The sequence below is a fragment of the Corvus moneduloides genome, chromosome 4, assembly GCF_009650955.1.
Source record: "Corvus moneduloides isolate bCorMon1 chromosome 4, bCorMon1.pri, whole genome shotgun sequence".
NCBI classification, from domain to species: domain Eukaryota; kingdom Metazoa; phylum Chordata; class Aves; order Passeriformes; family Corvidae; genus Corvus; species Corvus moneduloides.
In genome coordinates, this window is record NC_045479.1 from 62,490,369 (window position 1) to 62,515,467 (window position 25,099).

Consider the following 25,099-nt stretch of genomic DNA (forward strand, 5'->3'; position numbering starts at 1 on the left):
ACAGGCATTGGAGAATTTAGTGTCAGGGCTGGAGAATGTTCTTGGCCCGTTACTGGTTTAACACAGAGTAAATGTCTCTGTTATAGTTCCAGTTTGTTATCTTTCCTAGTTTTGTTCCCTAAGTAGAAGTTAAAATATGCTAGCAAGGCATCAGAGAGTATTTCACATAAAACAAAGCAAAATGTGCTTTTGAACATTAACTATACCTCGTAAGTTCCTTCTCTATAGTCCCCAAAATTGTCAAATTCTTTATCATGTAAGAGATTTGGATTTGTAATGGTAAACATAGTATTTACAGTAATTTAATTATTATATATCTATTATATATAAATTTTGTACATATATCAATTTAATGTTTTGATTGAACATTATTGTGAAGCATTTTGTACCTATATGTGTGTGTATGTATGTATATATATATATGAGCTGGTTGTGTAACCCTCTTTCACTGGCTAACTTAACATCCTACATGATTTGAAACTGCTTGCCTCTGCCTGCAACAGGTGCCAAGTAACTTTTCTCCCTCAAGTTCTCTCCTAAAGAGGGTGGATACCATAAGGGTGGTTACTGCAGCACACTGTAATTAGAAGGCCAAGGTTAGGCTTTCTGGTTATGTCCAATCTGGGCCAGCTTTGCCAGAGAAGCTTTTACTAGCCTAGTAGAATTTCTTTTGGTGCTAAATTTCTATGCCAGTAAAAATTCCAGTATTACCAGTATTAGAGTGATGAAATTTTTTTTCCAGGATAGTTTATTTCACTCAGCTATCCAGCACAAACTGTTCCAGCAAGTGTAGGTTTTTTCTGCAATAAACTGCACTATAACAATAAACATTGCCTAGTATATAGCCAACCTCAGCCAAAAGGGACTTCAGACTATGACTCGCTATTCTAGTATGGAGTGAGATATGGTACAACATTTTTACTTTGTCATCTAGGAGGATTTTCAATCAAGTTCAGACAGTTCAGTTATAAAGCTATAAAATTTTAACTATGAGAATTTCTATTTTTTTCTTGCTTTACATTGTGCTTCAGTTACTTGCCAAGACAATGAGTATCTTGCTTTGACACAGCTTATGTCAACCAACTAAATTAGACTTCGTGAAAAAGACATTAACACTACACTTGAGAGATCTAAACAAAATACTGATAAACTTCAGTTGTGGAGAAGGTTAAACCTTTCATCAAGAGAAATTTTATAATCAAGTTAGTCAAGCTGTCCTGCCCATGATTAATGCACTATCTCCAAGAGAAAGACAGCACTGCAGATACAATTCATGAAACACTAACCATGTGCTTCTAATTAAGATACAGGTTGTTGCATGAAGCAAATTAAGCTAGTTTAAGGAAATTATCCTTCCAAGTAGTTAATGAAATGGTATACCCCAAAAATTTCAATAAAAAATTGTTCTGTTTCAGCTGTTAAATTTCACTGTGAGGAAAAAAATTACACTGACTCCTAAATAATCCCACTTTGCTATCCCTCAGTATTTGTGCCTCTATGGAGTAAAAAGAAGCTCCCATAACTTTTTTACTTGCATATATAGAGGATAACATATAGGGTCAGTCTGAGTAGTAAAAGTACCTGACTAATCAGGACTGCATGCCACTGATGGAAATAAAATTATTACATCTTCTCTTCCTAAGACTAGGTGCCAAGCAAAAACTCTTACCTCATGCATAGATGGCTGGAACCTTCCCATCTGTTAATAACTTCTGGCTTCCAACTCCTGCAGGATCCTAACATCAGTCCTCTTAGCATGTCTGGGGAGTATTAAGAGTCAGAAAGATCACTATTCTGGGTTTACACAACTAGTTGAGCACAGATATTCCCTTGGGACTTTTCCTCAGTTTAGATGTGTTTGTGTGCACAAGACATTGAAAAATCAAAACTCACCAAAGAAGCAGGAGTAGTGTGACATCTCAGCTGGCTCCTGGGAATACTGAAAATAGGAAACTAGTTTAAAATCCTGGTTCTGTTGAACAGCACCTCTGGAATAGAATTTTCTCATGCTGTGTATGCTGGTGTGGCACAGTTGGTAATACACTGATACAGACTTCTAGCAGTGTCAATAATTGAACAACCATATCATTCTTCACCAGTCATGTTTCCTTTCAAATTGAAAGCCACATGCACCACAGATACCAGGTGTCATTACTTCCAGCCTCCAACAGTTGACATCTCTATTTGTAGTACAGACAAAATGCATTTACTAAAGCAGAGCCTCCCAAGCTTTGGCTTTTGCAGCACTGGTGATATACAAACTATTTTCACACCACATGTGGAGCTAGGGCTGCCTACTAGGAGATTCTCAATTGAAGTGTAGGATGAGCACCCCAAATCTGCAACTGTTGACAATCAGCTACTACTAGCCTGCAGGCACTTACTAGTGGCTTACACAGGTTTCTATACATAAGCACTAATTATTACTGTTAATGGTCATTGATCAGAATAGCTTTATTATCTAAGTCATTTAGTAAGTCTTAGACTCTATAAAATAGTAGTAGAAATAACTTCAGTCAATATAGATTTGTGTTTAATAATTATGAGTAAAAGTCATTGCTGCTACAAGGCTGGCTTAGCATCAGACATAGTGGTAGATGAAATGATCAGGAAATATCAGGTGAGAAAGGCCAGAAGTAAGAAATAAATTAGGAATTTCCACTGGCAAAGGTCAGCAAATCTGCCTGACCATAAGCAACCAATACATATCTGTATCGGTATGTACAGAACATAGAAAACAGATAACTCATACAGAACAAGGCAGCTTGATAGTTTTATCATTCCCTTACCTTAAGGAAACTAAGAGAATGACAGATAACAAAAGAGTAAGGCCCGTATTTCTAGTCTCCCAAGGCGTGCCTCGAGAATTTTGGCCTTGAAATAGGTATGATTTCTTCACCAATGATACATCCAGTCCCAAGCTTCAAGATAAAATGTACATAAACATGTTATCAGAGCTCCAGATAGTCTTAGATTTCATATGGCTGCTATATAATATGGGGCGTTTTTCGTATCACACATAGCTTTGCTCTTTGCCATCCATTGTCCCTAAGGAGGTAAAGAAGTATTTTTAAAATACACATTTCTGAGAACCCAATTCCTCTGGGTTGGGTGCCTCAAAATGCCTCACTTCTCAGCCCATCGTTTTGAGCTGCCTGCAAACTTCTGACAGACGTGAGCGGGGAGTGAGGGGATGGTTGTAACCCATCACGTGAAGCGACTTGGACGCGAGTTTTACCTTCCCAAGGCCGTGGGGATACAGGTGCCTGCGAGGCGGGCTGTACTGAGAGAGGGTGGCCTCGCCCGGACACCGCATCTCCCGTGAGTGCCGGTACCCCCGGGGATGGCGACACTACCCCGGGCTGCTGAGAAAACCGAGCCCAGGAAACTTTTCACCGCAGCACCTGGCGGTCGGAGCATGCTCGTGCTCCCAAAGGGGACTGCGGGGAGCGTTTACTTCCCATCGGAGGCGGTCAGGAGCACAACCGAGTGCTTCCCTTTCCTCAGAGCGGACGAGCAGCCCGGCCTCCAGGGGCAGAACGTGCCGGCAACCCCGACACTGTCCCGCGGTGGCTCCGGGACATCCCGGAGCCCTGAGTCCCGGACCCCCGCCGCCATCTTGTTAACGGCGCCGCTCCACGGTGAAGCGCCGGGCGCCGCGGAGCCCTTGCCCTCTACGGTGAGGGGCCGGACTTTGTGGTGCTCTCTGCTCGCCATGGTGAGGGGCCGGGCTGTGGGGAGCCCGTGCCCGCCACGGTGAAGGGCCGGGCGCCGCGGAAGCCCTGCTCGCTATGGTGGGGCGCCGGGCGCTGTGGAGCTGCTCCCTGCAGCTCGCCGTGCTGCCCTCGGCGGCGAGCTGGTCAGGTGGAAATCCGCAGCCGTTCAACAGCTCCTACCGGAGACCTGCAGAGCCGCCGCCGTGGAAGGGGTGGAGCGGCACCATGGAGGAGGAGGAGGAGGAGAAGGGGGACGAGACTCTTCAGGGGCGGCAGCAGCAGCAGCTCGGGAGGTGAGCGGCGCTCCAGCGGTAGCAGCACTCCGGGGCTGGGGGTCTCTGCCCCCGCGCCTTCCTGAGGGCAGAGGGGAACCGGACCGAGCAGACCGGCAGCTCCCACCCCGTGCCCGTCCGGAGGGGAGGCGCTGCCCGAGCTGCCGCCGTCAGAGCCCGGCTGGCGGCCGGGCTAGCGGAGCACCTGCTCCGAGAGCGGCAGCGGGGCTCGCTAGACACACACACACGGGACCGGGGCCCCACCGGTGAGTGTGGGGGAGACCGGGTGCAGCCGCTGCGGGAGGCGGTGGGAGCGGGGTGGAGCGGGAGCAGGCACCCGCCCGGAAAAGTTCGCGGGTGGGCGGGCGAGGTGTTTGGGGCTGGCGAACCCTGCTCCCGGCCGGGCAGGAGCGGCACAGCCCGGCTGCCCACGGCGCTCAGTGTGTGCCCCTGCCCCGCTTCCTGCCCGCCGCCCCGGCTGAGGACAGACCCCGACGGGCGGCAGCTCCAAAACCAGCGGGGACGGGACCGGGGGGATCCTTTCGCACCGCTGAAAAGAAACCCTGGAAGAAAAAGTCCTGCGTTCGCCCCCCGCCCTCCCAGCGCAAGGCTTTAGTTCCCACCAATTGACAGTAAAACATGCTGCAGCAGCGCTCGGGAAGAAACAAGTTATATAATCGCTTAAAAAAAATCCGCTTGATAGTATCGGCGGCTTAGAGAATGTTTTCCTTTGAAGAGGAGGCATGAACAGATGTTTATTGCAGTTGGGGGGGGGGTGTTCGCATTGTATAGTGAGACGTGGAAGATATTAAGGAAGTCATTTAATGTAATTAGTGCAGTCAAATAATCTCAATGATCGTCAATTATCTCTAGCAAGGATTTGGGGAAGGTGTTGACTGCATGCAGTTAAATTTATTAACTTGTGCAGAAATGTTTTTTCTAGTGACGATTATGATTTTTTCCATTTACTAAATGGCGATTATGAAGCAAATTTTTAGTTGTAAAGGAAAGTACTATTTGTACGTAAGTATTTTTTCTTTAATTTTTTTTTTTTTTTTAAACTGCACCGGCTAAAGTGGCATCAAAATGAAAGATAGTGACAGGAAAATCACTTCAGTTTTCGGGCAAAAAACCCTTAAAAAGGGTTTTTTTATTCATAGTAGCAGCTGTATCAGTTAAGAAAGTAGGAAGCTTGATTTATTTTGTAGGTAAGATTTTGAGGAAGACAAGAATAAGATTTTTTTTCTTATTAATTCAAGAATTATTGCAACAGTTGCTTTCAAAATACCTCAAATTATCTGAAATTGAAATGTCTTATTATAAGAAGTAATGGGAATTTTTAATATGTGGAGGTTGGAAAGCCCAGTTTGATTCAGTTATGATGGAGAGGAGGAAGTAAGGGATGACAGTCAAACTGTTCAAATATAAATAACAGTTATTCAGCTTCAGATTGGTCTCAAATCAAAAGAGATATGCAGCCTTTTTAAGAGGAAACAATCCAGTATTATCTTTTTATTCACTTGCATTAACTAAGTAGATTTGAGGAATAACCAGGAGAAATATACTATTTTCTCAGCCTTTATAAGCTCAAGATTGAACCAAAACTGTTAATTCTTCATTCAGAAATGGCTTTTAAGTTCTTTTTAGCAAAAAAGAAGGCAATTATTTTGTCTGTGATGAGAAAAACAGAAATAGTGCCATATTAATTAGTGTCTTTATACTTAACACCTGCAGTGAAATTAGTTTTGCTTTTTGTCACATCTGACTTCTTTCCTCACTTTAAATCTTACTTTAATTTTTTTCAGTCTATTGCTTTAACTTTATAGGTTGCAGTGTGAGTCCTATTTCTGATACATTCAGAGCCAGAACCATGGAAAATCACTTGATTGCCTCGTGTCTAAATGCAGATTTGAGTAAAAAGGATTTTTCTATAAACTAGATGCTGCACTTAGTTTCAATATTCTTAAAAAGTCTAGGAAAAAAGTTATGTATTATATATATACTCTTTGCACGTAACATTTTGGTGTTTAGCAACTGTACAAGGAAGGGATCATTCACGTTTGGATGGCCTACAACTGTGCCCAAGCAGATAATCTTGACAAAGCTGTTCAAGAAAGAGAACTGAGCATTGCCAAGTGACACTGTGAAAACACTGCTGCCATCGTGCCCCAACTGTGAAAAACAAAGTTTGATAAGATTTGTGAGTGAAAAATTGGGTGTTAAAGAATTTATGTCGAGAGTTACTTCTTCTCTAAGACCTGTTACTGTGGTAAGAGCTGCTAGTGCTACTGCCTGGTGAGTAAGGCTTATGATAGGATAGCAGGTTTTATTGCTTAAAATATTTGGAAATAGTTTTCTCATGCTGTGGACTGGTTTTTGAGGGAAGGTTTCAGTGAGGTTCAACTGTTTCTGTTAATAAGAGTGTGGCAATAGCAAGGTGTTTGTGTGTTTACATTAAATACTTTGTCTCCTTAAAACACCTATGTGTTTAGGATGGTGCCTTGAAAATTAGTAGATGGCTCATGTTTGTGTTGGAAGTATGCCTTGACTCTTCCATAAGAAGAAAAACCCAAACCACACAACTTCTAGTATTAACACTTCTGTTGTTGACTAACAACCAAAGCACCTTGCATTTCATTTAGAGTACATGAAGACTTCGTAATCTAGAGTTGTGGGGATGGAATCAAAGGCCTTTTATATATAGGAAAAAAGGGTGTAATGAAAAACATTTACATATCATGATGTTTCCAGTTTCCTTGAGTATTGATGTTTTGCTGTGTCTGGTGTACTGTCCCATGGAATTTCTTCTTAAATGGGTGTGTTTCAGTTAAAGAACTTTAAGGGTGCTGTATTGGATGTGTTTTCTGGCTTTCCAGTATGAAGTTTGGATATTCTAAACTTTTATTATTTGGAAAGGCTGGTGACCTTTTGGCTTAACTCATGTGAAAGATGGCTTTTGAACAGGTGCATTCAAGAAAAACATATAGTTCAACGAAGAAAAACTTGTCACTTCCTTATCTTAGCTGACCTTGAAATTATTTGCTTGGATTTCAGTAAATTTGAATTCAAATGTTATAAATAGTTCTGTAAAATCCACATATGTACAGGGTGCATGTACATACATAAACAGAGGGAGAGAGAGAATGTTGTTAGGACAAGCAGAAGTTGATTTGATACTGAAAATTAAGTAGAACTAGAAAGAATTTAGAGAAGTATTTTCATGTTGCAGAGAAATTACATTGGACCCTATGTGCTTGGACTTTGAACTGAAAAGAGGGAATCAAAAAAAAAGAGGGAATCAAAAAAATATGAATATAAACAAAATTTTATGACTATCTATTAAAAATAAAATTGAGTTTGTGGGTGTTGCTGCACTTCCTGGACAACTGAGGTTTTATAGGGTTTTAAAGGATTATTCTTGGTGTGAGTCTAGAGGAAGTTTGCATAGGTGTTTGTTCCTTTCTGGCATGGGGAGACGAGGAAAAAGAAAATTAAAAGGCTTAGTAAATGAGGTGGAGATAGCAATTGCACACATAAAAGTGCCAGAGTTGATGTTAAATGAGCTTTAGATCGTACTTTGCCATGTGGATCCTAAACATCAAAGTTTTAACATTATTTCTGTGCATTTTTATGGAAACAGTTCTTACATTGCCTCTCTAACCACATGCTACAAAGGAAATCAGTTTTGTCCCACAGCATGTTCAAGTGGAGCCTTAATTTCATTACGTGTAATAGTATTTGGGTTTAGTCATATCTAATTGACATTAAGATGTTAGATGGAAAACCTTTACCCTTAGGATGGAGTGTGAGCTTGTAATATTTTAAAACTTTATTTTAGTTAAGAAAAACGTGTGCTAAGAGCTTCAATGGCATAGTAACTTAAAATACAAACTCCAAGATGTAGAGTGTGTTAGCACACAGGAGTGGTTAAAGTGTGTTTTTAAATGTTCAACTTCAAAGTTTGGCAGTTTTTTCCAACAGTAAACCCCGTCCTGGCAAGGTGTGCCTCTGTCATTAACTGGAGTCACATCAGTAACCAACTGAAACTAATGAACTACTCGTTTGCATAAATAGTTACACAAGTGCCGCTTGTGCCAGAACGCCAGAGCTGGGCTCTGAATCCCGTAGCTGCGTTGGTACAAGTTTCATGTTTGCTCTTTTGGAAAAGCTTTACTGAAATTCTAAGTGTGAAGGGCGATCCATGTTGGAATCCATGACTTACCTGTGCAGCTGTGTGTATATGCTATCTGCACTTATTTTTCTGTTGATTTAAAAATTGTCTGCATTTGATTTGTGACCCGGGTATTGTCTTGTGTACCATAACACAGCTGTAATGCACAAGCCTTGCTTCTGTGTGTGTCAGCCTCAGTCCTGCAGAGCAGGTAAGAAAACTTTGATTCCAGCTCTTGTTCTTTCAGCATTCTTCCCTATAAATTAAGTAGTTATATGAAATTAGTTGTTTAGGGAGAGCAAAGGAAGGCAGTTTCCTTTCTGGTATAGGGAAATTTGACTCCAGCTTCCCTTTGCTGACTGCTTCAGCAATAGCACAGAATTACACTGCTCTTGTTCTTAATCATAGTAATAGTCTAAGCTGCTCTTTTAAATGTGATGGCCATATGCCAACTTTTGTGTTCTTTTATTCAAGACTGCAATAAAAGATGAGGGTAGAGAGGAAAATAATTTATTTTAAAGGCATGTATTGCTAAAGAAATTGGCTCCTGGGTCTGTCATCTCTGTTCCTACTGCGTGTCCCCTATGGACAGCTACTGTTGTATTAGGGATCACAACCTAAACAGAATATGCATGTAACAAAAAATTTCTATCATATTATCTACAGATCATAGACATGTTTGGGGACTAGAGAATGCTCATATTGGACAGGGAGAATCATCTGGAGCACCTGGAAACAAATGAAAAATAGTTATGTATTATCCCAGATCCAAGAAGAGGCGTCTTTATTCAGTTGATACAGTGCCCATAGCTGGTAAGATTTAACCCAGCGCTGAGAAATAATTTGCTCCAGGGACTACTGATGGGCCTGACTCTAAAGCCTATTTGCATTTGTATCCAGAGGCATGCAAAGGTGTAGCTGATAGGCATGAATAACTTTCTGTTGGTTTGGTTCCCCTGATGAATACCAGCAAAATAGAGGTGGAATGTGTAGTAACGGGAGTGGGCTGCCTTGTGGGTGGTAGGTAGCTATTGAATGTGCTTCGTTATAATATGAAACATTACTGTCTGAGGACGTAAATGGAGAGTTTCAGCATCATCAGTACTAAGTGTGAATGAAACCTTGGAAGGGAGTAGATTGAAAATGAAAAGGTAGGAGGAATTGTTGGACCTAACGTGGCGGTATGTGTAACTGAGCTACACAGTGAATTCTAAATTGAGGGTATTTAATTCGTTATTTTTTTAAGCCATTGCTGGCATAAATAGTTTTTGTTTACAACACTATATTCCTCTTCTCACCCTTCCCTGTCCTAACCAGTTTGTTGGTATAAACAATTGCATGTTTGCACAGTGATGCAGGTGATAATTAAGTGCTGCTCTAGGGATGGTAAGGTAAGAAATGACTATCAGCCAGATTAGTTTCTTAAACAAATTCACCATGTGGACAAAAGTGTCTGTTTTGGCAAGCCTGGGGGAGTAGTGAGGGCAGAAATGGATTGGCTCATGGTAGTGGCTGCTTAAGTAATACAGATGCTTAAGAATAAGCCTAACAACAGATGACCGTGGGTATATGCTTCACCTCTTTTTTTATTTGTAATTAATTTTGTTTTTCTCCATGATGTCTAAATAAAACTTTGCTTTGTTTTACTATTGATCCTCAAAGCTAGGTAAGAATGATAAGGGATTTATTCTGATTTTACGAGGCTGTTTATGAAGAGAGCTGTTCCTTTTTCTGTTATCAACTCTATTATTAATCTTTCTTGACTAGTACACAAGGGCAGTGTAGAATCAGGATACTTACAGATCTGTTGAATGAAAATTTTGGCAACATTTGTTGTTGCTAGGGATTTTTAATGTGATTCAAATAATAGAAGTATTCATGGATCAGCTAATGCAAGCTTGAGAGATCTTTGTGTGAAATCCTAATACCAAGAGCATCTGGAATAATTGCTGGTGCAACTGCTGTGCAGTGATAAAAAAATATGTATAGTGAAAGAAAACTTCAAGATGTGTAGCAGTATACAGTTCACAGAAGGCTCAAGTTCTTGCTCTGGTAAGTCTACAATGGTAAGATGGAACAGCTTGAAGTACTGCACAATAAAAATTTAAATGTATTCAGAATTTTCCAGTCTCAAACTGTTCATTAATTAAAGCAGCCAATTTCAGACCTGAAGGAAAAATAAAAGCAGAGCCAAAACTTAGCTGGCAGTCATTTGATAGTAAAGCTTGTGGGAGCCAATTACTTACATGCTCCCTAGCGTTTGCAAATACCTTTCCTTCTAACTGAAACAATTTTTTGTTCTATTTCAAGCCAAAATGCATGGTTTTTGCAGTCATTAAAAATATCTATAATGAAAGAAAACTTCAGAGTTGTGTAGCTGTATATGGAGAAACTTCAGAGTCTTGTTTTGGTCAGGCCACAGTGGTGTGAGTTTGCTGGGAATTGTGTGCTGTCCCTCCTAGATGATCATTAGCGCAGCCTAGCTCTGGATGTAGTTTACATATAGAGACAGTGATTAAAAATGAACCAAACCCTTTACTTCAAAAAAAGCAGAGAAATTAAAGGTATTTGGGAAACTATGAAAGGTTTACCAGGCAATTGTAAAGTTTTGGAAAAGTTGTTCTGTTCTAGTAAACCATAGCTTCATAATAACGCTTAAACTTTCAGGCCTATGGATTTGTTAAATAAGGACCACATTTCTGTGTAGCAAAGAAGGATAAGTCTGTTTTGGCAGACTTGATGCTTAGTACCATGGCTCTGTGATTAGTAGGGGGAACTACATCCATTTCATTTATGGAGCAGCAGATGTTAGAGGAGACTGGGTGGAAAGGGTGAAGACAATAGATTTTAAGCCTATGTTAAAGTAATTTGGCTTGAAGCTCTGCTATGTTTAAAAGACCATTTAAAAAGAAAAATTATAATGACAGAGTGTTTCTTGTAATGGTATTGTATACTTTTCCAACCTTCTTTTGGAACAGAGAGTATTAAAATGTTTAGTTAAATTTTTGTTATTTTCCTAAATAAACAGAAGGCTCACAGCCAAAATATTTATATCCAAGTTTTCAGCTATGTAAGCAATGCTAAAATAAACCATTTGCCCGAAACCTGTTGTCCTAAGGGCTATATCCTGTTTACAGGTGTAAGCCAGTTTAGTGGGATGTAAGACATCCCATGGATTTTCCATGCCATGTCTTGCCAGACCTACAACTTCTCTCTTCCTTTGTGGATTACTAGGGGTGCCTTAGTATTTGATGTTGGAAAACCAGTTATGTGAGCTCTGCATTTTGATTCATGTTAGACTTTGTCTTATTCATCAGCCAGTGGTGTTCTTCCCCTCTGTCCAGAACACTTTCTGGCCTTGTGGATTTCTCACGACCAATGGTCTTCTTTAGGAGTTTGTATGTCTTGGTCCATTTCCTCTTCTGAATTCAGCTGGAAGAGCAAAGAACCTCTAAGGACAGAGAGAGAGGGTGGTTGCCTTGTTTCTCTCCTGAGCCCCTCTTACAAATAGTGTCAATCCACTTGCCCTCTGCTGGAGGTAACTCATCTCATCCTGAAGGATGGTTCCATTTGCCAGGAAAGCAGTTTAATGTTTTAAGTAAAATTGTAGTTTTTCTTTATGTTTAAAAGTAGAAAAAGATTCCTTGTATAACTTTTCATAACAATGAATTTTCACCAGGGATGTGATCCTTTCCCTCTGCCCCCTCCTAAGTGAACACAATTCTACTCCAGTTGGATTTTCATATCTTTATAGCTCATAATTTTTCTGCCACTTGAGTGCTTAAATTAGTTTTTCAAGTGCCAAACTATAATTTTTGCATGGGAAGAATTTAGGAAAGCTGGCAGAAAAATCAACTGATTTGTGATTGGGTATTTTCTGTTATTTAAAATACACCTGCCCAATCTCCTTATCTGTAGATGCTTTCTTTTGCAAAAGTGTAAGAATCTCTTTGGACTAGTAATTGGTTGAGTTTTATTTTAAGCTAATGATTCCTGGCTTTCAAGAAATTATCATCTTCCTCTTCTATATAAGACAGTTGTCTTATATAGACAACATAGACAACAATAGACAACAATAGAATTGTTTAATCAGTTTAAATGAAACAGAAATGATCTGGCAAGATTGATACTTCAAAGGAATCTACAGTTCATCAGGAATACTTTAAGTTGTTTGTAAATGTGTCCCTTTCTTATGCATGTAAAAGGTTTAAAGTATTCTGTGAGCACTGAGCTCTTTTATCCTTTCAGTTGCTTATGGAATACTAATGAAAGTAATGTATGTGCATCATGTGGAAAATATGTTGGCAGACAGATAGATACCTGCAGTGCCTTAAATGCTTTGGCATTGTCTTTGTTTAATCAGCATAGTTGATCCCTGCTTCCCCTAGAGGTTTATACTTCCAGGATAAGATCAAAGGTTTATATGAAGGTTTAAGCAAAAGTAGAATTCACCTATTTTCGAGATGAATGAATAGATAAACAGAAGCTTAAAAATAAAACTTCAGGCACCCCAGTCTCTAATATAAAATGTCTTGTAGGAGCAATAATTACAGTAGTTATATATATTTAAGAAATCAGACATCTGAGATGTTAAGAGAAGAATTTCCTGGAATTAAGTACCTATCTGATTAAACTTTTGTGATTTGTTTTCATGATGCTTTCTGAAAGAGTAGCTGTTTTATGCTGTGTCTGTGTGCTTTGCTAAATTAATAAGCTGACTTGGCATTGAAAATGCTCTTTGAGGAATGCAAAAAAAAAAAACCCCAAACCCAATCATTAAGTTAAAGTAACAGTTAAAATATCCAATACCATTTTTTGGGTATTCTGTCTGTCTTTTTGTGGCACTGATTCTTTGTGTTACCATTTACATCTGCTTAAAATGCTACACAGCAAGTTGAGTGTTTCATTGAAGGCTGATTCCAGTACATGTTTAGTGGAATAGAGAAAAAAAGCCTAGAAATATCAACAGTTAAATTTAAATTATGATGCAGATATGGTATCCTAGTGCTAGATAGGAAATATGTAAGTGGAGTGGTTTCAGTAAACTGCAGTGAAACTGGAGTACAAAGCAATTACATAAAATAAGATTGTGACCGGGGTATAAAATGTTCTGTCAGCCGTGTCTTCTGAGTGCCGTTCGTGCTTTTTTATTAGAAATGAATTTTGATGTGTTAGTATTTTATCTCTCCTGTATGGCACAATAATGGTTATTTTGTTAAGAAAATTTCACAATATTTATCAATTGTCGGATTCTTTGCAACTGATACCATACTTAGTGTTTAGTCGTCAGTTGCTGCTGAAATAGCAGAAATGGACTCTGCATTTGAAATTGGAGCATCATCAGCAAATGCATTTGGGTTCAGTTTGCTGACACTTACATGTATGTAATATCTTAGCTGAAATGTTGCAGTGAACAATATATTTAATTTTCCCTGTAATTATGAGCTTATGGGAGGCACAGTGAGTTATGTGATTTCTAAGAAAATTGTGAGCTTTAATTCTGTTCTCTGACACTGTTGTTTGCAGGGACTGGCTTGGCTACATTGGCCCAGTGCTTCTGAGTGTACAGCTGAAGTCTGAGTATTTGAATTAGTGAAACAGTAGCTAGACCAAAACATGTGGTGGAGAGTTTTCCACAGGGAAAACTTCAAAATTTGTTATTAAAAATTATTCCTGCGCCTAAGATGTAAATAGTGCTGTCTGTTCATTACTAGTTGTCTTCTAGTTATTATCAGATAGAGTCTGTAAATGCCAGTGCACTCACTAAAACAGTAACTTTTTTTAAAGCTGACAGAACAGTGTATTTACTTTCAACATTTCAGTCAAAAGTAAATACAGAAATGGAAGCATTGAGCTTCAATTGAATTGCTTTGGCAGGGTATTTGGTTTTTCTACCTTGGATATAATAAGATTATATTCGTAAACTCTGCAACACTTAGGTGCAGTTTGGAATAAGAGACTCTGAGTACTGAGTTCATAGTTTTCTAAGAAATATACCAGAATCATGACTTCATAGAAATAAGTTTTTCTCAGTTATTTTCTCACTTTTTTTATGTTTCATGATGGAATTAAGAGCAAACATTGCAGCTCTGATTTGAAATATTTCAATTTCCTGTGGCCTTTCACCAGTTGGTTCAGTTAAATGTGTATCAAAATTATATTTGGAACAGTTACATTTACCTTGATTGTAATAAACTTATGTTTTAGACAAAATAGGAAACAGTGCCAAATATCTTTTGTGTTCTGAGTTTCCTGCATGTGTGTTGGTATAAGTAAAGTGTTAGTAATGCTACACGAGACTGCTGCTTTTACTACAAAACTAAGTCACTATATAGGTAAATCCTAAGGTATGGTATATTTCCAGTGTCTCTTGGACGGACTTGCAGGATCGTATTACATGAGGCACTAAATGTCATAAGTTTCAGGAGAAATGAGTATTCTTCCAAAATGTAAATTAAGGAACCCTTCCCCCTCACTTTTGCAGTTGGTAGATAATAGTGTTAGTATCTGAAGCTGTGCATTCCAGGGAGTAAAATTCAGCCTGAACTACAAAGAGCCCTCATGTCTGCTAGTCACAGCATGTTTTTGAAGCCTTTTGTGTAATAGTGACTGCTTTAAAAGCATATTTTGTTGATAAAAAAAATACAGTAGATCATAAAACAAGAAAGGCAGGCTTGTTTCTAATGTGCGTGAGAACATTTAGTCTTATGAATGTTGATGCTAGTCCAAGAAAATATTGATTAATTTAAAATTTGATTTAGTTCCCCTGAAAAAGTTATGGATAAGAACACAGATGAAGAGCAGCCTTCAACTGCATGTAACCAGTACCCTAAAGAAGCAGTGAAGAAACGTCAGAATTCAGATCGAGGTTCCGGGAGGAATGATTCTTCCAGGACCTTCAGAAAAAGCTTCAGGCTGGACTACAGATTAGAAGAGGATGTAACTAAATCAAAGAGAGGCAAAGATGGAAGATTTGTCAACCCATGGCCAACGTGGAAATCACCAACCTTATCAAACATTTTGAAATGGTCCCTCATGGAGAAAGACAACAGCAACGTGCCACGCTCAAAGCAGGTAAATACTTCCATGTTTTCCTTTTGTGATTTAGACTGCTTTTACATCTGCTCTAATCAATAAAATAGGACAGTTTCTAACTAATACTCATTAGGCATCTTCTGGAGACTTTTCTAAGTCTTACTTTTCTGATTTTAGTATCATTTTATTCTTTTCAAAAGGTGGATTAATACTTTCTACCTCTTTAATTTTTGTCTCTGTTAGGTCCACACCTTTTGATTTATACAGCTAAGTTTATATTTATAAAAACAACAAAAATGGCCCCCTAGCTCAGTCATAAACCAGTTACAGCCATTCCTTTTTAACAGTTGTTGTTTTATGAAGCATGCTATTAACTTAATTTGTCTCGCATGAAATAGCTGATTTCATGACATATCTAATTTTTAAAATTTTCCCTTTTTTTCCAGACTGCAATTTAATGCATATGTTGCATCTTTTTTGTGAAGGTTTCTGTCACCTACTTATGAAAATATTTACAAATCTGTTTTTTCTGTTTCAGTACACCAGGAGAAAAAAATGCATATGTTAAAACTAACCTGATCTAGTTACGTTTGTACTGAAACACTTAAAGTACAGTGCCAGTTTACGGGGTAACACTGTTATTTGTTCTTGGTGAAATGCTATCGTCAGGTATTATGTGTAAAGAAGGAGACAGGTGAAGCTTCTTTTCCATGAAGAGTAATGGATACTGGAAAGTCATGGGTTATGTTTATGGTCACAGGAAGAATGAAGATGACTAAGTTTTGACAGAATTACTTCTCAGTGTACTTCTGATGTGTTGACTGTACTTCAGAAAAGCTATGCTGAAGGGTGCACAACCAAGGACAGCATTTGTTAACAAGCAGGCGTTAATAATGCTTTTAAGCATTCAGGAGGGTATGCACAACTTACAGATCTCACAGCCAGTATTTAGTAAAGAGATTTCAATTTTGTCTTACCTGAATTACCTTTGAAGGAAGGAATTCTATCAGTTTTATGGACAGGAAAGCCATGTTACACATTAACGCATGATGGTCAGAGGTTTGGGGATATTTAAGGGACAAATAATCTTGGCTGTATTGAATAATAATAATAATAAAATCTGACTTAGAAGCACAGCAAACTTTTGTTGGTCTTGGGATCACTTCTGTTTTAAAATTTTGGTGTCTTCCTTGTGGTGACAACCGTTGCCTCAGTGTGTACAGCTTTCTAGACAGCGTGCTGGCCACATTTTCATGAAATTCACACCTGGACGTTTTCAGTTGCTTTTGACCTCTGCCCTTCTTGGTATGTGTGGAACAGTCTTTGTATCTTCCCAGTGCCAATCAGAAACCCGGGTAGTGACTGAAGTCCCTCGAAGGCAATGCTGAGGTGTACTATGGAGTGCAGAACATACAGCACTGATGGAGTGCAGAACTGCAGCATTCCCCTTTAATTTACAGTTTGTCCCTACAATAAAGGATGATCACAAAGAAATCTACAAGGCAGCAGTTGAAAAGCTGTCTCTCTGACCCAGCTGGGATTCATTTTGGGCTAATCTTACTGTTTGCATGATAAATCTTTTAATTAAGTGCCTTAATTCAGGAGTTCAGTGAAGTAAATCAGAAACAGAAAAACCTAGATAGGGATCAATGAAATGTACTTGTGGAGTCCTCAGCCATTTTGATGCTTGTTCCACCCAGTTTTGTTCCACCCTTAAATCAGCCTGTGAAGTGCATCTGAGCTTGTTTAAAATTCAAACTCAGGGCTCTATACTTTATTTATCACTGCTAGATGGCATGTCCTTTGAACAGACTCCTACTTCAGTTTCTGCACTGAGTGTGGCTGGTGATGCCCTGCTATCCTGGTCAGGTTCACTTTATCTGTACCAAGTGCTTTGCGTATGTAAAAACAAGCATATTATCCAGGATAAGTGCTTGTGCTTCACTGTGGAAAAGCTATATGTATTATAATCATGCCTTCATAATGAGCCTATATCATTATCCAGAATGCATGGACTTCTTGTATTTTCATTACAGGCTTTATTAGTAACTTTGTTTGGGGCTGTTGAAGGATCTTTAATTATTAGTTGTTGGATCAGCAGTTTAGATTGTTCTCATTTCTGTAAAATCCTGTGGTATTCTAGTATGCACTAAGCGCCAAAAATCCTAAGCTAATCAGCTGGTCTTACCAAAGCTTGTCATGTGTTTCTTCTTGCTTTGCATTAGGAGGGAAAGAAGAACAGGGCGGGGGGAAGGGACACAGCAGGAGAAATTTTTGTATTACTTCAGTAATGAAGACAAGACAGTATTAAGTGCATTTTGCTTCTCTTGGTAGCTGATTTGACATAATTGTCATATTTCAAAAATCTATTATAATTCTTCTGGTTTTAATGTGTCTCTGGTTAGTCTGACAGAGCAAAATATAGCAGGATAAAAATTCCATATGATATGTATTTTATTCATTATGTTGCTTTATCCTGTTATGTGAGTTTTAAGTATTTCTTGTGAAGTAAACTGCTACTAGAACTTGTGTTTTAGTTTGAAATCTTATGAGCTGAGTGTTGCTCATTGCTTTAACAGGTGATTTTGGTGTGCTTTTGTAAAATACTAAAAAAAAAACCCAAACACAAATCCCATGCACTGAGAAATAATATTTTGGTGTGATGTACTGTGATTAGTTCAACATGCCTGATTTCTGATCTCATCTTCTGAGCAATCATTGATTTGGATCAGAGGCCTGTGTATCACAAACCTGGAAAGCACAAGCTCTGTATGAGATCTACAAGTTACATTGCCTTTGTGCTCTTGGTTTGTCTTGAACTGTTGGTCACGGAATTTTGTTTAAATAGGTCAGGATGGCAGTTGTTCGAACTGTGCTCCTCTCTATTTATCAATCTTCCTGTCTATGTAACTTTTACAAATGCCTTTTATAGTGATTAGTTCTACCTTTGAATCAACTGCTTGAAATACTTAATAGTGACAATCCCAATGACATCCCTGTAAAGCCTTTATTAGTAGTGCAGATGTGTTGTGGCTTTAGCCAGCCAAGTCCCAGTCAGCTGCTCATTTCCACCCCCCAATGCTTGCATCACAGTGGAATTGAAAGGGCAAAAATCAGATAACTTCTGGGTTGAGCTAAAGACAGTTGAATAGGTAAAGCAAAAACTGCATGCACAAGCCAGCTAAGAAATTTATTTTCACATGGGCAGGCAGGTGTTCAGCCATCCCCAGGAAAGCAGGGCTGCATTCCATGTAACAGCTACTTGGGAAGATAAACGCCATTCTTTCTGAATGTCCCCCACCTCCTCCTTCTCACCCCAGATTTTACTGCTGAGTGCAATGTTGTAAAGTATGAGATATCTCTCTGATGAGTTGAGGTCACCTCTCCCAACTGTGTCCCTCCCAGCTTCTTGTGTGCCTCCAGTCAACTGGCTGTGATGCGATTTAAGCACTGTTCAGCAAAGCTGAAACATCAGTCTGCTGTCAGCACTTCGTAGAATATATCTGAGTCCCACTTAACTAATTGTTCACATCTGCCAATTGGCCAGTTCCTCATCCATTTAGTATTGTATATTAATATTGCATGATACTGATTTTAAAAACTAACTTGTCCCAAATGTCAGCAAAAATAGCAAAAATAAGTTTAGTTAATAAATTTAATTCTGAGAAAATTTGTAGTCTAACTCTAAAACTATCTACTCAAAAAGAATATTTTCCATAAAAAATGTACTAACTGACCTGAATTGCATTATGACAGTTAGTTATTGAATTCCACATCTGAGTTGTATTTCTTTGATATTATCTGATTTTTTGACTTAACAATGTGTAATTTGTCAGTATGTCCTAATTTCTGGTTTTGAGTATTATGTTAGTTTTATGCACCTTTTTTTTTTAATTGAAGTGTCACAGTATAACACTTCTGTAGTTCAGATTTCTGTTGTTCCCATGTACTTGGAATGAAATAGAGATAAGAAAATGATGCTTCTTTCTTAGAGAAGCAGCCATTTATCTCAGTCTAAGACTGCTACTTTTCTTGTATGAACTAAGGGGTTGTATTGTACTAAGCTTATATTCAGCTTTATAGAAGGTTATCTATTTCTTGTTGCTGGAGACAGTAATGAAACTTTTTCAGTGGATGTGTCTTATCCATTAGCTCTCAGAAAAAGCAATTTCATGAATATTTTATTATTTACAGTAGAATTGCAGGGGGATGGAGATGTGCGTGCTTTGTTTTTCCCAACATATGCTTTCCAAATCAATAAAATATTGTGGAGAAAGTAACTTCCCTGAAGCTGTCAGGACTTATTTAGCAAGGCAACTTCTCTAGTCCTAAACTGTCACAGCATCAGCTGGACTTTTAAAGGAGCACATGGTCAGCTCTGTATAAATTCACTGATAGTGCTAATCTGTGCTAGGCTGAGAGAATGAGAGCAGCAACCATGGCAGGGAGAACTTGACTTGAACCAGAAATGCTGGGACATTTGTGATAACCAGGGAGAGGAATGTCAGGAGTCTAGAATTTGCCCTAGCATATGAAAATTCTTCTAAAGCAACATGAGGAGTTCAGACCAGAATTGTTTGGGAGGAGAGCATTAGCTGTGTTGTGGCCAAGCTGGACATGATCAGGAATTCTGAGAAGACTCTTTGGTTGGTTGGTTTTTTCAATAGGAAAGTTCCTTATTTATTAAACATAAAATTTCTGCGTAAGCACCTCCACCAAACTGCAGTGAAGAGCATAACTCTGGTTCAAAATGAGAGAATGAATGGTGGTTGGGCGGTGAGCTTCAGTAGGTAATGTACAGCCATGGCCTCCTTTGTGCCAGCTTGAGGATACACATAGAGTCAAATTTGAGCCAGTCAAAATGAGATCTGTATATTTTTCACCTCTGAATTGATGTTCAGCCAGATCAGTTCTCTGACCTGTCATGCTCGAGTAGGGGCTGCATAACTAGTCAAGCTGGAATAAGAGAGGAGATGGGAGAACCTTTTCATAACTTTGTTACACAGAAGAATGGATTTAGGTTGATTTCCAGTCATTCATGGGACTGCATCCTGCACATACATGGAGAGAAGTACAGTGATTTATTCAGTAAAAATTAAACTTTAATTACCCTAAAGGCTTCAATAAAACACCAGAAGAAGCATATCTAAGTACCTTAAGGTTTATATTAAAAATGATCTTTTGTTTTATGAATGTTCATTAAATTATTGGCAGGATGGGAAGGCAGAATTGTAATAGCTAACATTAGCCAGGTAAGGTTAACCTCTGTGTGCTGCTTCTAGATGTAATGAGGAGAGAGAGAGGGCCTGATAAAGGCTTAAGGGGCTTTTGTGGAGTGTGACTGGGGAACATGGCATTTTCTTTCGGCTGTGACTTACTCCTGTTAGGACTTAAGAGGATGCCTCATTTAGTTGCATAAGCTAAACTTGAGTATTTGTTAAGTAACACTCTGTGTGTGCATGTGTATACATATTCTTTTTCAGGTGGGGGTATCCCTTCCTGGGATGCTGTTAATGCCTTGCAGTGCTCTCATTGCAATGCCCCCAGACTCTATCAGGTCTCCTTGCCTGATGGGATACTCTCTTCTCTTTCTTGACAGAGAAGTGTAAATGTTGCAAAAACCTAAAATGAAATTAGGAGGAAGTAGCTGGGAAAATGAACATTAAAAAGGCATCTGGTGCGTGCTGCAGTTCTCTGCATAAAAATATAAACAAAGTACAAATCTTGACTGTATTGATTTGTGCCTTGTATGCAGTTTTTGTTCCATGGCCAAGAACATTCTGAAATCTCTCATGCATACTGTGTTCTTTTTTGCCAGGAACTCGATAAAGAACTTCCAGTGTTACAACCTTACTTTGTTCAAATGCCAGAAGAGGCTGGGAAGACAGGAGCTGGTATGAGAGTCACATGGCTGGGACATGCCACAGTTATGGTGGAAATGGATGAACTTGTATTTCTTACTGACCCAGTCTTCAGCCAGAGAGCTTCCCCTATTCAGCTGTTGGGTCCCAAGCGCTTCCGAGGACCTCCGTGCACAGTAGCACAGCTCCCCAAGATAGATGCGGTGTTGATCAGCCACACCCACTACGATCATCTGGACTACAACACTGTGGCAAGTCTGAACGAACGCTTCGGCAGCGAGCTGCGCTGGTTTGTGCCTCTGGGGCTCCTGCAGTGGATGCAGAGATGTGGGTGTGAGAATGTGATTGAACTGGATTGGTGGGAAGAGAACTGTGTCCCTGGTCATGATGCGGTAACTTTTGTCTTCACCCCTTCCCAACACTGGTGCAAAAGGACTGTGACAGATGATAACAAGGTTCTCTGGGGCAGCTGGTCTGTCTTGGGACCTTGGAATAGGTTTTTCTTTGCAGGAGATACTGGATATTGTTTTGCTTTTGAACAAATAGGTAAAAGGTTTGGACCTTTTGATCTTGCAGCCATCCCCATTGGAGCTTATGAGCCAAGGTAGGAAAATCAGAGTTTGAGCAAAATACGTAAATGAAATTATATACTGATGACAAAAAATACACCCAGAAGTTAAAACTATACTGTATTAAAAAGGTGTACTTTATTAAAAAGTATGTGTATGTGTGATGTTTTTGGAGAGTTTTTTCTTCAGACTTAAGGACAGCAAGGATGAATCAGCAGTCCTTCTTCCCTTAAAAATGTTGAGTAAAAATCTGGAATTATTCTGCCTTCTTTTCTGAAACAGCATCATTTAATCCAGCCCATTCCAGTGTATGTCATTTGCTGCATTTTTCTCTTGCTTCAGTCTTTACCCTGGTTTTGCAACTCATCTGGAGACAAAGATGACTTGGTTATCAAGTATGAAAGATCTGTTTGCTAAGGAGAGCAAACTTTGCTCCTTTTGGAGAAAACACTTAGACAATAGCACTCATGTAATGCTGGAAGGAAAGCATGTATGGACTGGGAAAGGAAGATAGGAATCCAAACAGCATGGTAAAAATACAGTATCTTTCAAGAATTGTCAAGTTCTCTCTTCTGTTTTCCCTGTTTCCTTGGGCTATCTCTGAAGCACACACTTTTTGGTGTGTCCTGCTAGCATGAAATTTTTTCAGGGACAGATTTAAAGTTTCAGCCTTAAGGCCCCAGTAATATGTCCTTATACTATTGAAAACAGAGATAAGAAAAAATCTTTCAAAAAGAGAGTACAGTACATGAACTGCTGTTTCATGGATATGTTGGTGTATGTTAGTTTCCTGATTTTCAGTGTTCTGTATGTTGTCCAGGTGTACATGCTTACGATTTTTTTGATTAGGTGAGCATATGTTTCTTTTTGTTCTTTGCAATGGAAGTAAAGGAGAAATCTTGCACTGAATTAGGTGACACAAAAATGTCATGCTTTGTTTTGGTAGGTGGTTTATGAAATACCAGCACGTGGACCCTGAGGAAGCAGTAAGAATCCATATTGATGTTCAAGCAAAGAAGTCTGTAGCAATTCATTGGGGGACCTTTGCTTTAGCAAATGAGGTAAATTGCAACGCTAAACATGAGTTCAGATTTCCAAGGACTAGACAGTCATTAGTGAAGCTTTGCTTGTGCAGTTTAACCTACATATCTGTAAATGTAAACTTAAAATGTGGACTTTGTATAGAGTGAAAAGTTACTGCTCTATGTACTGCTGTTCAAAACAATGATTAGCTTTTCATAACCAATTACATCAAATATTTCCATGGTTAAGAAAATACAGAGTTATTGAAACAAATGTGGGGGATTTCTGATACGCAGATGCTGAGGAGCATAACAGATGAGGACACATGCAGTATTATGCATTACATTATGCAGTAATAAAAACAAACTCAGTGGTGCATCACTTGGAGATAGTAAGCACTGCATGCCTGTAGGTCAATACAGTATTTATTAATTACGTCTATCTAGTAAATATATGAGCACTATTTTTAATAGTTGATTCAAAGTTAAAACCAGAAAGGATATGAAAAAAATTGATTTAGTCTGAGGTTTTGATCTTTTAAAATGTTTTTATTCCCCTCTACCCCCTCAAGTCCACAAATCTAGTAAGAAGGTTACCCAGACACCTTCACAGCAACTAAAAATGTAGTGAAATAGGAAGTGTCTACATTTGCTTTGATACTGTCTGGTAGCTGTTTTCCAACTTTGCATCAGTTGCACCACTTTATCTCCTAATTCACACCTGATAGTGTAATCACCTGATCTGTCAAATGTTCTGTCCCAGCTGTCCTCCCTCCCAGCTCATCGTGCACCTCCTTGGCAGAGTATGGAGGGAGCATAGGACGCTTGAATAGAACGTTTCCTGTCCCCAGTGTTTCCAATAAACTGTGTTACTAGTGCCCGCGGTACAAATGTTACTGTGTATTTAGCAGCACAAAAAAAAGAGATTACTCGCTGATGATGCCTTTTCTGAAATGTAACAAATACACCGCGGTAACTTGAGGGGGGCCGCCCTGACAGAGCCGAGTGTTCAGACAGGACCGCTGACAGCTTGGGTTTACAGAGCGAGGGAAAGCGCCAGCTGCTGGCGGGCAGCGCTTCCTCCGAAGGGATCTATTACTGCATTGAAGACGACCGAGTTCAGGCTGACAAGTTGAGCCTTGCTAGTTGTTACTCTGCAGCTGTATATCAGCGTTCGTATCGTTTAAAAACTTAAAATGAACCCAAACATTTTAGTTTGACAAATAACCTTTTCCTCCCCCCGTTTTTTAGAGCAGTGAATTTTTTTTCCCCCCCCTCAAAAAATGTTGCAGTGGTATCTTTTCCCTCATATTATTCTCATTTTTTCCAGTATTACTTGGATCCTCCAGTTAAATTGAATGAAGCTCTTGAAAGATATGGCTTGAAAAAAGATGACTTCTTTCTCTTACGCCACGGAGAATCACGGAACTTGAACACAAATGACCGGTTTGAAAACTGAAACAGTGTCAGTTCCTTGTACGCCCTGTTTGATTTGAACTAGCAATGAATGCTACAATACTAACATGATGTACTTACACTATGGATTTTTTAGATTGAATTGGATTTGTAGATGCCAGGTTTGTCAGTTTCAGAACTAAAGCTTGCATACCAATGTCATGACAAATTTTGCTAGTTATATTGTTTATGAATTTAGAGAGGTAATCTAAAAGTGGTTTATATACTAAGTGTTGTCTGGGAATAACTTGTGGTTTCAACTCTGATGTACACCACCAATAAAAAAAAATATTTTTAAACTTTCATCTTACCTGCATCAGCAATAATAACTTCAGCACAGAACATATTCTTAGGATTAATGGCTAACTTGAATTATTCATTGTTAGACTGTCATCTCCCACTTGTTAGTCTTCAGGTTATATGCCTTGTACCTTGATAGCTTCACTATGTATGTTTTGGGGGGTGAAGTCATCCAATACAGCTGTGTTGTTAAAGCACAAGTGTGGTAAAATTGGTTTACTCTTCATTTTCATGTATTAATGAACCACAAAAGCTGAATTTTGCAATGATCAAAGAAATGTGCCTTTTAAAGAGAGAGAATTTAATATTGCATCATGGATGTGTAAAACTAACTGCTGGCCAGAGCATCTGCACACTTTCATTGTTTTGTCTATGTTTTTAAGTTAGGTCTGAATGTGTCAATTGCAGCACATGAAGGAAAAATCCCTTCATGTTGCTTGTCCTTGCATTAACTCAGCCGTTTTCTAAGTTTGTTTTTTGTTTGGTTTTGTTTGTTTTTTTTAAAGTGGAAAGTCTTAAGCAAGAGCTTTGGTATTTTTTGTTATAGCTTCCTTATAATTTTAAAGTTGAATGAGAGATTACAACATTGTTCAGTGTTATAAAACTTAGCCAAATGTATCTGTATCAAATTGTCTTGCTAATTTACAGAATTAAAGCCTATTGTTGCCAATAAAAAGGGTTGTTATTCTCCTTCATAA

The 25,099-nt window shown here is 39.0% G+C and overlaps 1 protein-coding gene across 1 annotated transcript; it reads left to right on the plus strand.

Moving 5' to 3' along the window:
* The first annotated feature begins 3,240 nt into the window (after positions 1–3,240).
* On the plus strand, positions 3,241–25,099 carry NAPEPLD (N-acyl phosphatidylethanolamine phospholipase D). Its single transcript, XM_032107503.1, is given in 9 exon segments — positions 3,241–3,524; positions 3,527–3,588; positions 3,590–3,665; positions 3,668–3,742; positions 3,745–4,009; positions 14,921–15,233; positions 21,013–21,659; positions 22,571–22,685; positions 23,977–25,099. Coding segments are annotated over 9 exon segments (1,863 nt in total). The 5' UTR covers positions 3,241–3,343; the 3' UTR covers positions 24,106–25,099.